The sequence below is a fragment of the Coregonus lavaretus genome, assembly GCF_964263955.1.
Source record: "Coregonus lavaretus genome assembly, contig: HAP1_SCAFFOLD_203, whole genome shotgun sequence".
Lineage (NCBI taxonomy): Eukaryota > Metazoa > Chordata > Actinopteri > Salmoniformes > Salmonidae > Coregonus > Coregonus lavaretus.
This window is the reverse complement of record NW_028157962.1, coordinates 463393-480366: the sequence shown is the minus strand read 5'-3', so window position 1 is coordinate 480366 and position 16974 is coordinate 463393. Positions and strand designations below refer to the sequence as shown.

Below are 16974 nucleotides of genomic sequence, written 5' to 3'. Positions count from 1 at the left end.
CTGGAGCCAGCCAGGTAACACACACACACACCTGGAGCCAGCCAGGTAACACACACACACCTGGAGCCAGCCAGGTAACACACACACACACCTGGAGCCAGCCAGGTAACACACACACACACCTGGAGCCAGCCAGGTAACACACACACACACCTGGAGCCAGCCAGGTAACACACACACACACCTGGAGCCAGCCAGGTAACACACACACACACCTGGAGCCAGCCAGGTAACACACACACACACCTGGAGCCAGCCAGGTAACACACACACACACCTGGAGCCAGCCAGGTAACACACACACACAACTGGAGCCAGCCAGGTAACACACACACTGTATACACACACACACACACACACACACACACGCTGTATACACACACACATATACACACACACACACCGAGTCAATGTGCAGGAGGCGATATACAGGAGGGACCGATATACAGGAGGGACCGATATACAGGTGGTACCGGTACCGAGTCAATGTGCGGGAGGCTATATACAGGAGGTACCGGTACCGAGTCAATGTGCAGGAGGCTATATACAGGTGGTACCGGTACCGAGTCAATGTGCAGGGGTAAAGGTTGGTTGAGGTAACTGTTTGGCCTGGCCGGAGGAACCCCTGGGAGTCTGGGCTGCATCACGTTAGCTTCCCGCTCACGCTGCACAGAATGAATACATGTAATGATATTTAACTCAAAAGATGCCCAACGATTGAACAGAGCAGTAGCTGAGTTTAACTCAAAAGATGCCCAACGATTAAACAGAGCAGTAGCTGAGTTTATCTGTCTGGATCAAGTGGCATTCTGGGACTTTGGCTAATACGCTTTTTTTTGCCTTGATATCGTTTTGGTATCGAGGATTGTGATGGTATTAAGTATCGTGATACTAAACCTTGTATCGCTATCGAAGGCAAAATTCTGGTATCGTGACACACACACACACACACACCACACACACACACGCGTAATAGCTGTATTCATAATGTAGAACTCACATGACAGTAAACTAACCATCTCTACCTACTGAGATACACAGGTCCACATGACAGTAAACTAACCATCTCTACCTACTGAGATACACAGGTCCACATTACAGTAAACTAACCATCTCTACCTACTGAGATACACAGGTCCACATTACAGTAAACTAACCATCTCTACCTACTGAGATACACAGGTCCACATTACAGTAAACTAACCATCGCTACCTACTGAGATACACAGGTCCACATTACAGTAAACTAACCATCTCTACCTACTGAGATACACAGGTCCACATTACAGTAAACTAACCATCTCTACCTACTGAGATACACAGGTCCACATTACAGTAAACTAACCATCTCTATCTACTGAGATACACAGGTCCACATTACAGTAAACTAACCATCTCTACCTACTGAGATACACAGGTCCACATTACAGTAAACTAACCATCTCTACCTACTGAGATACACAGGTCCACATTACAGTAAACTAACCATCTCTACCTACTGAGATACACAGGTCCACATTACAGTAAACTAACCATCTCTACCTACTGAGATACACAGGTCCACATTACAGTAAACTAACCATCTCTACCTACTGAGATACACAGGTCCACATTACAGTAAACTAACCATCTCTACCTACTGAGATACACAGGTCCACATTACAGTAAACTAACCATCTCTACCTACTGAGATACACAGGTCCACATTACAGTAAACTAACCATCTCTACCTACTGAGATACACAGGTCCACATTACAGTAAACTAACCATCTCTACCTACTGAGATACACAGGTCCACATTACAGTAAACTAACCATCTCTATCTACTGAGATACACAGGTCCACATTACAGTAAACTAACCATCTCTATCTACTGAGATACACAGGTCCACATTACAGTAAACTAACCATCTCTATCTACTGAGATACACAGGTCCACATTACAGTAAACTAACCATCTCTACCTACTGAGATACACAGGTCCACATTACAGTAAACTAACCATCTCTACCTACTGAGATACACAGGTCCACATTACAGTAAACTAACCATCTCTACCTACTGAGATACACAGGTCCACATTACAGTAAACTAACCATCTCTACCTACTGAGATACACAGGTCCACATTACAGTAAACTAACCATCTCTACCTACTGAGATACACAGGTCCACATTACAGTAAACTAACCATCTCTATCTACTGAGATACACAGGTCCACATTACAGTAAACTAACCATCTCTATCTACTGAGATACACAGGTCCACATTACAGTAAACTAACCATCTCTACCTACTGAGATACACAGGTCCACATTACAGTAAACTAACCATCTCTACCTACTGAGATACACAGGTCCACATTACAGTAAACTAACCATCTCTACCTACTGAGATACACAGGTCCACATTACAGTAAACTAACCATCTCTACCTACTGAGATACACAGGTCCACATTACAGTAAACTAACCATCTCTATCTACTGAGATACACAGGTCCACATTACAGTAAACTAACCATCTCTATCTACTGAGATACACAGGTCCACATTACAGTAAACTAACCATCTCTACCTACTGAGATACACAGGTCCACATTACAGTAAACTAACCATCTCTATCTACTGAGATACACAGGTCCACATTACAGTAAACTAACCATCTCTATCTACTGAGATACACAGGTCCACATTACAGTAAACTAACCATCTCTATCTACTGAGATACACAGGTCCACATTACAGTAAACTAACCATCTCTACCTACTGAGATACACAGGTCCACATTACAGTAAACTAACCATCTCTATCTACTGAGATACACAGGTCCACATTACAGTAAACTAACCATCTCTATCTACTGAGATACACAGGTCCACATTACAGTAAACTAACCATCTCTATCTACTGAGATACACAGGTCCACATTACAGTAAACTAACCATCTCTACCTACTGAGATACACAGGTCCACATTACAGTAAACTAACCATCTCTACCTACTGAGATACACAGGTCCACATTACAGTAAACTAACCATCTCTACCTACTGAGATACACAGGTCCACATTACAGTAAACTAACCATCTCTATCTACTGAGATACACAGGTCCACATTACAGTAAACTAACCATCTCTACCTACTGAGATACACAGGTCCACATTACAGTAAACTAACCATCTCTATCTACTGAGATACACAGGTCCACATTACAGTAAACTAACCATCTCTACCTACTGAGATACACAGGTCCACATTACAGTAAACTAACCATCTCTACCTACTGAGATACACAGGTCCACATTACAGTAAACTAACCATCTCTACCTACTGAGATACACAGGTCCACATTAGATGGAACATGAAAGCATTTGTTTTTAAAGTGTTTTTATGTTCAGGTTTTATTGATGGTTGTGTCCTTGTAGACCCCGTGGCAGCGGCTGGTTCGGCGGATGACAAGGTTCTTTACGACTCTGGACTCTTCAGCTTCCTGCTCCGCTCTGAGAGACACCTGTATCGACCTGGGCCACACCTTCAAACACACCTGCACCAACCAGGTACACACACACCTTCAAACACACCTGCACCAACCAGGTACACACTAAGACTGCTAACACCTGAGAACTGCTAACTTGCTAGCAAGAGCTTCAGGAGCGCACCGATGGCCTCCTCCTCCTCTGTTATCAGGGTAGTCTGGGGCTAAGGGTGGTCTCCTCCTCCTCTGTTATCAGGGTAGTCCAGGGCTAAGGGTGGTCTCCTCCTCCTCTGTTATCAGGGTAGTCCGGGGCTAAGGGTGGCCTCCTCCTCCTCTGTTATCAGGGTAGTCCAGGGCTAAGGGTGGTCTCCTCCTCCTCCTCTGTTATCAGGGTAGTCCGGGGCTAAGGGTGGTCTCCTCCTCCTCTGTTATCAGGGTAGTCCGGGGCTAAGGGTGGTCTCCTCCTCCTCTGTTATCAGGGTAGTCCGGGGCTAAGGGTGGTCTCCTCCTCCTCTGTTATCAGGGTAGTCCGGGGCTAAGGGTGGTCTCCTCCTCCTCTGTTATCAGGGTAGTCCAGGGCTAAGGGTGGTCTCCTCCTCCTCTGTTATCAGGGTAGTCCAGGGCGGTCTCCTCCTCCTCTGTTATCAGGGTAGTCCAGGGATAAGGGTGGTCTCCTCCTCCTCTGTTATCAGGGTAGTCCGGGGCTAAGGGTGGTCTCCTCCTCCTCTGTTATCAGGGTAGTCCAGGGCTAAGGGTGGTCTCCTCCTCCTCTGTTATCAGGGTAGTCCAGGGCTAAGGGTGGTCTCCTCCTCCTCCTCTGTTATCAGGGTAGTCCAGGGCTAAGGGTGGTCTCCTCCTCCTCTGTTATCAGGGTAGTCCGGGGCTAAGGGTGGTCTCCTCCTCCTCTGTTATCAGGGTAGTCCGGGGCTAAGGGTGGTCTCCTCCTCCTCCTCTGTTATCAGGGTAGTCCAGGGCTAAGGGTGGTCTCCTCCTCCTCTGTTATCAGGGTAGTCCAGGGCTAAGGGTGGTCTCCTCCTCCTCTGTTATCAGGGTAGTCCAGGGCTAAGGGTGGTCTCCTCCTCCTCTGTTATCAGGGTAGTCCGGGGCTAAGGGTGGTCTCCTCCTCCTCCTCTGTTATCAGGGTAGTCCGGGGCTAAGGGTGGCCTCCTCCTCCTCTGTTATCAGGGTAGTCCGGGGCTAAGGGTGGTCTCCTCCTCCTCTGTTATCAGGGTAGTCCGGGGCTAAGGGTGGTCTCCTCCTCCTCTGTTATCAGGGTAGTCCGGGGCTAAGGGTGGCCTCCTCCTCCTCTGTTATCAGGGTAGTCCGGGGCTAAGGGTGGCCTCCTCCTCCTCTGTTATCAGGGTAGTCCAGGGCTAAGGGTGGTCTCCTCCTCCTCTGTTATCAGGGTAGTCCGGGGCTAAGGGTGGTCTCCTCCTCCTCTGTTATCAGGGTAGTCCAGGGCTAAGGGTGGTCTCCTCTGTTATCAGGGTAGTCCGGGGCTAAGGGTGGTCTCCTCCTCCTCTGTTATCAGGGTAGTCCAGGGCTAAGGGTGGTCTCCTCCTCCTCTGTTATCAGGGTAGTCCGGGGCTAAGGGTGGCCTCCTCCTCCTCTGTTATCAGGGTAGTCCGGGGCTAAGGGTGGTCTCCTCCTCCTCTGTTATCAGGGTAGTCCAGGGCTAAGGGTGGTCTCCTCCTCCTCTGTTATCAGGGTAGTCCGGGGCTAAGGGTGGTCTCCTCCTCTGTTATCAGGGTAGTCCGGGGCTAAGGGTGGTCTCCTCCTCCTCCTCTGTTATCAGGGTAGTCCAGGGCTAAGGGTGGTCTCCTCCTCCTCTGTTATCAGGGTAGTCCAGGGCTAAGGGTGGTCTCCTCCTCCTCTGTTATCAGGGTAGTCCAGGGCTAAGGGTGGTCTCCTCCTCCTCCTCTGTTATCAGGGTAGTCCAGGGCTAAGGGTGGTCTCCTCCTCCTCCTCTGTTATCAGGGTAGTCCGGGGCTAAGGGTGGTCTCCTCCTCCTCTGTTATCAGGGTAGTCCAGGGCTAAGGGTGGTCTCCTCCTCCTCTGTTATCAGGGTAGTCCGGGGCTAAGGGTGGTCTAGTGGTTTTCCATGTAGTAATGATGCCATCACCATGGTCACAAATCTGCGCATGCTTTTTTCTCTTGGGCAATCAAGCAGTGGTACAGCGAAGCCTAATCAATATCTGACCTATTTTATTTTTGTATTTGTTTTTTAAATTATTATTATTATTATTATTAATAATATTTTTTTAGGCCCACTGGTGCTCCCAAATTAAAATTAGTTTGAAAAATATGCCACCATTTTGGTCTGTAGCTTTTTGTTTGCCCTGAAATGTGCCTGGGAGGCATCGCAAGCTCCAAATAGGGTTTATGAATCAGCAAACTACCCCTTGTGGCGAAAGTAAGAACTGCCATTGAACATGTATTTTCAATCGAATCAATCAAATGTATTCATGAAGCCCTTTTTACATCAGCAGATTTCACAAAGTGCTTGTACAGAAACCCAACCTAAAACTCCAAACAACAAGCGATGCAGATGTAGAAGCACGATGGCAAGGAAAAACGCTCTAGAAAAATGTAAATAGTCCAGGTGGCCATTTGATTAATTGTTTAGAAGTCTTATGGCTTGGGGATAGAAGCTGTTAAGGAGCCTTTTGGACCTAGACCTGACTCTCCGGTACCGCTTGCCGTGCGGCAGCAGAGAGAACAGTCTATGACTTGGGTGGCTGGATTCTTTGACAATTTTTTGGGCCTTCCTCTGACACCGCCTGGTATAGAGGTCCTGGATAGCAGGAAGCTTGGCCCCAGTGATGTACTGGGCCGTACGCACTACCCTCTATAGTGCCTTGCGGTCGGAGGCCGAGCAGTTGCCATACCAGGCGGTGATGCAACCGGTCAGGATGCTCTCGATGGTGCAGCTGTAGAACCTTTTTGAGGATCTGAGGACCCATGCCAAATCTTTTCAGTCTCCTGAGGGGGGAAAGGTGTTGTTGTGCCCTGATCACGACTGTCTTGGTTTGTTTGGACCATGATAGTTTGTTGGTGATGTGGACACCAAGGACCTTGAAACTCTCGACCCGCTCCACTACAGCCCCAGCGATGAGAACGGGGGCGTGTTCAGCCCTCCTTGTCCTGTAGTCCACAATCATCTCCTTTGTCTTGCTCACGTTGAGGGAGAGGTTGTTTTCCTGGCACCACACTGCAAACACAGCAAAACTTAATGATGGTGTTGGAGTTGTACCTGGCCATGCAGTCATGGGTGAACAGGGAGTACATGAGGGGACTGAGCACGCACCCCTGAGGGGCCCCCGTGTTGAGGATCAGCGTGGCAGATTTGTTGTTGCCTACCTTTACCACCTGGGGGCGGCCCGTCTGGAAGTCCAGGATCCAGTTGCAGAGGGAGGTGTTTAGTCCCAGGGTCCTTAGCTTAGTGATGAGCTTTGTGGGCACTATGGTGTTGAACGCTGAGCTGTAGTCAATGAACAGCATTCTCACACAGGTGTTCCTTTTGTCCAGATGGGAAAGAGCAGTGTGGAGTGCGATTTGAGATTGCGTCATCTGTGGATCTGTTGGGGCGGTATGCAAATTGGAGTGGGTCCAGGGTTTCTGGGATGATGGTGTTAACGTGAGCCATGACCAGCCTTTCAAAGCACTTCATGGCTACCGATGTGAGTGCTACGGGGCGGTAGTCATTTCCGCAGGTTACCTTCACTTTCTTGGGCCCAAGGACTATGGTGGTCTGCTTGAAACATGTAGGTATTACAGACTCGGTCAGGGAGAGGTTGAAAATGTCAGTGAAGACTTGCAGGTTTGTCCGCGCATGCTCTTGAGTACACGTCCTGGTAATCCATCTGGCCCTGCGGCCTTGTGAATGTTGACCTGTTTAAAGGTCTTGCTCACATCGGCTACGGAGAGCGTGATCACACAGTCGTCCGGAACAGCTGTTGCTCTCATGCATGCTTCAGTGTTGCTTGCCTCGACGCGATCATAAAAGGCATTTAGCTTGTCTGGGGCAGTTCGTGTCTGGGTTTCCTTTTGTAGTCTGTAATAGTTTTCAAGCCCTGCCACATCCCACGAGCGTCAGAGCCGGTGTAGTACGATTCAATCTTAGTCCTGTATTGACGCTTTGCCTGTGATGGTTCGTCTGAGTGTCCCGCTTCTTGAAAGCGGCAGCTCTAGCCTTTAGCTCGGTGCGGATGTTGCCTGGAATCAATGGCTTCTGGTTGGGATATGTACGTACGGTCACTGTGGGGACGACGTAGTCGATGCACTTATTGATGAAGCCGGTGACTGAGGTGGTATACTCCTCAATGCCATTGGATGAATCCCGGAATATATTCCAGTCTGTGCTAGCAAAACAGTCCTGTAGCGTAGCATCCGCGTCATCTGACCACTTCCGTATTGAGCGAGTCACTGGTGCTTCCTGCTTTAGTTTTTGCTTGTAAACAGGAATCAGGAGGATAGAATTATGGTCAGATTTGCCAAATGGAGGGCGAGGGAGAGCTTTGTATGCGTCTCTGTGTGTGGAGTAAAGGTGGTCTAGAGTTTTTTTCCTCTGGTTGCACAGATTTAACATGCTGGTAGAAATGAGGTAAAACTGACTTAAGTTTGCCTGCATTAAAGTTCCCGGCCACTAGGAGCGCCGCTTCTGGATGAACATTTTCTTGTTTGCTTATAGCCTTATACAGCTTGTTGAGTGCGGTCTTAGTGCCAGCACCGGTTTGTGGTGGTAAATAGACAGCTATGAAAAATATAGATGAAAACTCTCTTGGTAAATAGTGTGGTCTACAGCTTATCATAAGATACTCTACCTCAGGCGAGCAATACCTAGAGACTTCCTTAATATTAGACATCGCGCACCAGCTGTTATTGACAAATCAACCCCCTGAAGAAGCTATCCCTTTTCCATTCTTTCTCTCCGGGTTACAACTTTTCAACAGTTTTTTTTCTCTTGGGCAATTAAACAGTGGTAGAGTGAAGCCTAATCAATATCAGACTGATTTCTTTCCTAGGCCCACTGATGCTCCCAAATTAAAATTCCAAGTCGCACAGCAAAATATTTAAACACATGGTGGCTAGGAAAAACTCTCTAGGAAGGCTGGAACCCAGGAAGAAACCTAAGGAGGAACCGGGCTCTGAGGGGTGGAGGGAGAAACCTAGAGAGGAACCAGGCTCTGAGGGGTGACCAGTCCTCTACTGGCTGTACTGGGTAGAGAGGAACCAGGCTCTGAGGGGTGACCAGTCCTCTACTGGCTGTACTGGGTAGAGAGGAACCAGGCTCTGAGGGGTGGCCAGTCCTCTACTGGCTGTACTGGGTAGAGAGGAACCAGGCTCTGAGGGGTGACCAGTTCTCTACTGGCTGTACTGGGTAGAGAGGAACCAGGCTCTGAGGGGTGATCAGTCCTCTACTGGCTGTACTGGGTAGAGAGGAACCAGGCTCTGAGGGGTGGCCAGTCCTCTACTGGCTGTACTGGGTAGAGAGGAACCAGGCTCTGAGGGGTGGCCAGTCCTCTACTGGCTGTACTGGGTAGAGAGGAACCAGGCTCTGAGGGGTGGCCAGTCCTCTACTGGCTGTACTGGGTAGACCAGAGGAACCAGGCTCTGAGGGGTGGCCAGTCCTCTCCTGGCTGTACTGGGTAGAGAGGAACCAGGCTCTGAGGGGTGGCCAGTCCTCTACTGGCTGTACTGGGTAGAGAGGAACCAGGCTCTGAGGGGTGGCCAGTCCTCTACTGGCTGTACTGGGTAGAGAGAACCAGGCTCTGAGGGGTGGCCAGTCCTCTACTGGCTGTACTGGGTAGAGAGGAACCAGGCTCTGAGGGGTGGCCAGTCCTCTACTGGCTGTACTGGGTAGACCAGAGGAACCAGGCTCTGAGGGGTGACCAGTCCTCTTCTGGCTGTACTGGGTAGACCAGAGGAACCAGGCTCTGAGGGGTGGCCAGTCCTCTACTGGCTGTACTGGGTAGAGAGGAACCAGGCTCTGAGGGGTGACCAGTCCTCTACTGGCTGTACTGGGTAGACCAGAGGAACCAGGCTCTGAGGGGTGGCCAGTCCTCTACTGGCTGTACTGGGTAGACCAGAGGAACCAGGCTCTGAGGGGTGGCCAGTCCTCTACTGGCTGTACTGGGTAGAGAGGAACCAGGCTCTGAGGGGTGACCAGTCCTCTACTGGCTGTACTGGGTAGAGAGGAACCAGGCTCTGAGGGGTGGCCAGTCCTCTACTGGCTGTACTGGGTAGAGAGGAACCAGGCTCTGAGGGGTGACCAGTCCTCTACTGGCTGTACTGGGTAGAGAGGAACCAGGCTCTGAGGGGTGACCAGTCCTCTACTGGCTGTACTGGGTAGACCAGAGGAACCAGGCTCTGAGGGGTGGCCAGTCCTCTTCTGGCTGTACTGGGTAGAGAGGAACCAGGCTCTGAGGGGTGGCCAGTCCTCTCCTGGCTGTACTGGGTAGAGAGGAACCAGGCTCTGAGGGGTGGCCAGTCCTCTACTGGCTGTACTGGGTAGAGAGGAACCAGGCTCTGAGGGGTGGCCAGTCCTCTACTGGCTGTACTGGGTAGAGAGGAACCAGGCTCTGAGGGGTGACCAGTCCTCTACTGGCTGTACTGGGTAGAGAGGAACCAGGCTCTGAGGGGTGACCAGTCCTCTACTGGCTGTACTGGGTAGACCAGAGGAACCAGGCTCTGAGGGGTGACCAGTCCTCTACTGGCTGTACTGGGTAGACCAGAGGAACCAGGCTCTGAGGGGTGGCCAGTCCTCTACTGGCTGTACTGGGTAGACCAGAGGAACCAGGCTCTGAGGGGTGACCAGTTCTCTACTGGCTTTACTGGGTAGACCAGAGGAACCAGGCTCTGAGGGGTGGCCAGTCCTCTACTGGCTGTACTGGGTAGACCAGAGGAACCAGGCTCTGAGGGGTGGCCAGTCCTCTACTGGCTGTACTGGGTAGAGAGGAACCAGGCTCTGAGGGGTGGCCAGCCCTCTACTGGCTGTACTGGGTAGACCAGAGGAACCAGGCTCTGAGGGGTGGCCAGTCCTCTACTGGCTGTACTGGGTAGACCAGAGGAACCAGGCTCTGAGGGGTGGCCAGTCCTCTACTGGCTGTACTGGGTAGACCAGAGGAACCAGGCTCTGAGGGGTGGCCAGTCCTCTACTGGCTGTACTGGGTAGAGAGGAACCAGGCTCTGAGGGGTGGCCAGTCATCTACTGGCTGTACTGGGTAGAGAGGAACCAGGCTCTGAGGGGTGACCAGTTCTCTACTGGCTGTGCTGGGTAGAGAGGAACCAGGCTCTGAGGGGTGGCCAGTCCTCTTCTGGCTGTGCCGGGTGATTTTATGAGTACATGGCCATTTAACGCCAGATCGTTCTTCAAGATGTTCATAGATGACCAGCAGGGTGAAATAATAATCACAGTGGTTGTAGAGGGTGCAACAGGTCAGCACCACAGGAGTAAATGTCAGTTGGCTTTTCATAGCCGAGCATTCAGAGGTTGAGACAGCAGGTGCGGTAGGGAGAGGGAGGGAGAGAGGGTCAAAACAGCCGATCCGGGGCAAGGTAGCACGTCTGGTGAACAGGTCAGGGTTCCATAGCCACAGGCAGAACAGTTGAAACTGGAGCAGCAACACGACCAGGTGGACTGGGGACAGCCAGGAGTCATCAGGTGGACTGGGGACGGGGACAGCCAGGAGTCATCAGGTGGACTGGGGACGGGGACAGCCAGGAGTCATCAGGTGGACTGGGGACGGGGACAGCCAGGAGTCATCAGGTGGACTGGGGACAGCCAGGAGTCATCAGGTGGACTGGGGACGGGGACAGCCAGGAGTCATCAGGTGGACTGGGGACGGGGACAGCCAGGAGTCATCAGGTGGACTGGGGACGGGGACAGCCAGGAGTCATCAGGTGGACTGGGGACGGGGACAGCCAGGAGTCATCAGGTGGACTGGGGACAGCCAGGAGTCATCAGGTGGACTGGGGACGGGGACAGCCAGGAGTCATCAGGTGGACTGGGGACGGGGACAGCCAGGAGTCATCAGGTGGACTGGGGACGGGGACAGCCAGGAGTCATCAGGTGGACTGGGGACAGCCAGGAGTCATCAGGTGGACTGGGGACAGCCAGGAGTCATCAGGTGGACTGGGGACGGGGACAGCCAGGAGTCATCAGGTGGACTGGGGACGGGGACAGCCAGGAGTCATCAGGTGGACTGGGGACGGGGACAGCCAGGAGTCATCAGGTGGACTGGGGACAGCCAGGAGTCATCAGGTGGACTGGGGACGGGGACAGCCAGGAGTCATCAGGTGGACTGGGGACAGCCAGGAGTCATCAGGTGGACTGGGGACGGGGACAGCCAGGAGTCATCAGGTGGACTGGGGACGGGGACAGCCAGGAGTCATCAGGTGGACTGGGGACGGGGACAGCCAGGAGTCATCAGGTGGACTGGGGACGCGGACAGCCAGGAGTCAACAGGTGGACTGGGGACGGGGACAGCCAGGAGTCATCAGGTGGACTGGGGACGGGGACAGCCAGGAGTCATCAGGTGGACTGGGGACGGGGACAGCCAGGAGTCATCAGGTGGACTGGGGACGGGGACAGCCAGGAGTCATCAGGTGGACTGGGGACGGGGACAGCCAGGAGTCATCAGGCCAGGTAGTCCTGAGGCATGGTCCTAGGGCTCAGGTCCTCCAGGAGAGGGAGCATACTTAAGTTCACACAGGGTACCAGATAAGACAGGAGAATAACACCAGAGAGGACAGACTGACCCAAACCCCCCGGCACAGACTAGTACAGCATAGATACTGGAGGCTGAGCCTGAAGTTTATTTATTTCTCAGAGTAGCCGGAGAGTAGAGCATTGCGGTAGTCTAATCTAGAAGTGATTGAATGAGGACAAACCGTAAAGCCCTACTTCATATCCCACCAGTTATATGACATATTGGTCATATGGCCCCGCCCTAGTTCATATCCCACCAGTTATATGACATGTTGGCCATATGGCCCCGCCCTACTTCATATCCCACCAGTTATATGACATGTTGGCCATATGGCCCCGCCCTAGTTCATATCCCACCAGTTATATGACATATTGGTCATATGGCCCCGCCCTAGTTCATATCCCACCAGTTATATGACATGTTGGCCATATGGCCCCGCCCTACTTCATATCCCACCAGTTATATGACATGTTGGCCATATGGCCCCGCCCTACTTCATATCCCACCAGTTATATGACATGTTGGCCATATGGCCCCGCCCTACTTCATATCCCACCAGTTATATGACATATTGGTCATATGGCCCCGCCCTAGTTCATATCCCACCAGTTATATGACATGTTGGCCATATGGCCCCGCCCTACTTCATATCCCACCAGTTATATGACATGTTGGTCATATGGCCCCGCCCTACTTCATATCCCACCAGTTATATGACATGTTGGCCATATGGCCCCGCCCTACTTCATATCCCACCAGTTATATGACATGTTGGTCATATGGCCCCGCCCTACTTCATATCCCACCAGTTATATGACATATTGGTCATATGGCCCCGCCCTAGTTCATATCCCATCTAACCAGCTGCTCACTCCTCTGACCCCTGTTGCGTGTGTTTGTTTCCCAGGTAACGGTCAGTACTCTGGATAGACGGAACAATAAGTTGATATTTAAGGTTCATCTGATGGAGCTGGACCAGAGAGTTTTACTGGACTTCAGACTATCCAAGGTAGGGATGTGGACGTGTGTGTGTAATACAACTGGGACTGCTCAGTTGACTCTGACGATCTTTGCAGTATCCTGCATCACCTTTCATGGATACTGATAGCGTATGTGTTACAGGGTGATGGTCTGGAGTTTAAGCGTCTCTTCCTGAAGATCAAACAGAAGCTAAGTGACATCATCAGCACCCAGAAAATACCACTTCCTGTCACATGATCAGATGCCATCTACGCCACGGAACGCACACACCAGATGACATCAGGCTGTGTGTGTGTGTTTGTGTGTGTGTCTGTGTGTGTGTGTGTGTGTGTGTGTGTGTGTGTGTGTGTGTGTGTGTGTGTGACTATCCTCATGGGTACCTCAAATCCCCAAAAGTCCCCTCAAGGACAGTAAAACAAGAAAAATCCTCCCTCGTGGGGACATTTCCCAGGTCCCCAGGAAGACAGACCATTTTAAGTTTAGGGAAAATAGGATTTTGAATGGAAATCCATTTTAGGTCCCCACAAGGATAGTAACACATGTGTTGTGTAGACGTAGTAGCAACTATAGCTGGGACCATCAACCGGAGATGATCCACACCGACCTTACCGATCACTTATCACAGGCATTCTGCTGATATGATTCATTATGATACGTAGCCTATACTAGAGAAATGAAATAAGTGTGATAATATGGGTGATTGTCAATGGGACAATTGATGACTACAACCATCACACTAGTAGTAGTAGTTTAAAGGATAATTTTTTAAATGGTGGTGCACAATGTTATAAACTTATCCATACTTTATCATTATCTCATCAATTCAAGGCAATTTATCTGGATATAGATGTCGGTCTCTCTGATTGTCTGTCTGTCTCTCTGATTGTCTGTCTGTCTCTCAGATTGTCTGTCGGTCTCTCTGATTGTCTGTCTGTGTGTCTCTGTCTCTCTGATTGTCTGTCTGTCTGTGTGTCTCTCTCTCGTGTTAGTGTGTGTTGTTTTGTGTGTTAGTGTGTAACTCTTATTGTGTATCAAATAAAATAAGTTGTGATAACAGCTGTACTTTATTTCAACCTGGAAACCAGAACAGACAGAGGGAGCCTAGGATGCGTTCACACCATCTCCTAAATTCCTAAATACCAGCATATGACTTGGAAAATTACATTTGCACGCCCTTCCAACTGGTAATTACTAGTGGGAAACTCGTCTCAACTGGTAATTACTAGTGGGAAACTCGTCTCAACTGGTAATTACTAGTGGGAAACTCGTCTCAACTGGTAATTACTAGTGGGAAACTCGTCTCAACTGGTAATTACTAGTGGGAAACTTGTCTCAACTGGTAATTACTAGTGGGAAACTCGTCTCAACTGGTAATTACTAGTGGGAAACTCGTCTATCATCTCTGAGCTTCGACTTCTCCCACATGCTGAACTGACATCACATACTAAGGAAATTACCTTGATAACAGCATTTTCTGAAGTTAAATGCAACAGTAAAACATTATTTATGAAAAACGATCTATTGGTATAGTATTTGAACGCTATAATTTGTTTTTGAGCATGATAGCTGTACTTTTAATACAAATTGTATTTTCAGAGTTAGGGTTATGAATGCAGCATTATCCAGTATGTATGGATGGGTGTGTTCTTCATCCTGTTGCCATGACGGTGATGGTGACGTTGACAGGTTCGTTGTCCTCAGTGGGGAGAGGGGGAGAGACAGGGGAGGCAGCCCTAGGAGAGGACATGGACGGACCTAGAGAAGAGAAGATTCATTTATCAACATGTTAAAGATCCAGTATGTAACTTTTTGGGTGACGTGACCAAAATCCACATAGAAATATGAGTTCTAGATCTATCGTCCTCATTGTAAGCAAGTCTAAGAAGCAGTAGATCTGTTCTATATGCTTCCTTTTCTTCAATTTGGTTTTGTACGTCGGCTTCAAACACAATATTTTTTGTTAATTGAAAATATATTTCACAGCAGTTTGGATATACAATGATATGCTCTGGATAAAAGCATCTGCTAAATGACTACAATGTAAATATTCCACACTTGTTTTGTCACAATCTGAAATTAGACAAACATAGAATTGTGGCAACCAATCACGGAGCGATTGCTACATATTACTCCTTTAATGACATGGGCCTGAGGGGAGGTTATGTCTCATTATGTTAATGAGATATTAGCGTACCTGGGCTAGGGGAGGGGAAATGTTCTGAGGCTCCTCCCTCTCCCTCAACTCCTCCCATCACCTCGTCATCAGGGAAGTTGATGTTCTCCCTGGACCGGCTGTGCTGCCTACAAACACACATTATATACATATTATACACACATTATATACATATTATACACACATTATATACACATTATACACACATTATATACATATTATACACACATTATATACATATTATACACACATTATATACACATTATATACATATTATACACACATTATATACATATTATATACATATTATACACACATTATATACACATTATATACATATTATACACACATATACACAGTGTGTGTGTATATATATATATACACTGCTCAAAAAAATAAAGGGAACACTAAAATAACACATCCTAGATCTGAATGAATGAAATAATCTTATTAAATACTTTTTTCTTTACATAGTTGAATGTGCTGACAACAAAATCACACAAAAATTATCAATGGAAATCAAATGTATCAACCCATGGAGGTCTGGATTTGGAGTCACCCTCAAAATTAAAGTGGAAAACCACAATACAGGCTGATCCACCTTTGATGTAATGTCCTTAAAACAAGTCAAAATGAGGCTCAGTAGTGTGTGTGGCCTCCACGTGCCTGTATGACCTCCCTACAACGCCTGGTCATGCTCCTGATGAGGTGGCGGATGGTCTCCTGAGGGATCTCCTCCCAGACCTGGACTAAAGCATCCGCCAAGTCCTGGACAGTCTGTGGTGCAACGTAGCGTTGGTGGATGGAGCGAGACATGATGTCCCAGATGTGCTCAATTGGATTCAGGTCTGGGGAACGGGCGGTCCATAGCATCAATGCCTTCCTCTTGCAGGAACTGCTGACACACTCCAGCCACATGAGGTCTAGCATTGTCTTGCATTAGGAGGAACCCAGGGCCAACCGCACCAGCATATGGTCTCACAAGGGGTCTGAGGATCTCATCTCGGTACCTAATGGCAGTCAGGCTACCTCTGGCGAGCACATGGATGGCTGTGCGGCCCCACAAAGAAATGCCACCCCACACCATGACTGACCCACCGCCAAACCGGTCATGCTGGAGGATGTTGCAGGAAGCAGATCGTTCTCCACGGCGTCTCCAGACTCTGTCACGTCTGTCACGTGCTCAGTGTGAACCTGCTTTCATCTGTGAAGAGCACAGGGCGCCAGTGGCGAATTTGCCAATCTTGGTGTTCTCTGGCAAATGCCAAACGTCCTGCACGGTGTTGGGCTGTAAGCACAACACCCACCTGTGGACGTCGGGCCCTCATACCACCCTCATGGAGTCTGTTTCTGACCGTTTGAGCAGACACATGCACATTTGTGGCCTGCTGGAGGTCATTTTGCAGGGCTCTGGCAGTGCTCCTCTTGCTCCTCCTTGCACAAAGGCGGAGGTAGCAGTCCTGCTGCTGGGTTGTTGCCCTCCTACGGCCTCCTCCACGTCTCCTGATGTACTGGCCTGTCTCCTGGTAGCGCCTCCATGCTCTGGACACTACGCTGACAGACACAGCAAACCTTCTTGCCACAGCTCGCATTGATGTGCCATCCTGGATGAGCAGCATTACCTGAGCCAATT

The 16974-nt window shown here is 49.6% G+C and overlaps 1 protein-coding gene across 1 annotated transcript in view; it reads left to right on the top strand.

Moving 5' to 3' along the window:
• LOC311124598 (serine/threonine-protein kinase Chk1-like) overlaps positions 1–14220 on the top strand; it is a 34725-nt gene extending 20505 nt beyond the window's left edge. The window contains exons 11-13 of the mRNA XM_084198713.1: positions 3427–3558; positions 13095–13196; positions 13310–14220. Of these exons, the coding sequence (XP_084054839.1) occupies positions 3427–3558; positions 13095–13196; positions 13310–13405 (330 nt within the window). The 3' untranslated portion in view covers positions 13406–14220. The remainder of the gene's footprint in view (positions 1–3426; positions 3559–13094; positions 13197–13309) is intronic.
• The last annotated feature ends 2754 nt before the right edge of the window (positions 14221–16974 follow it).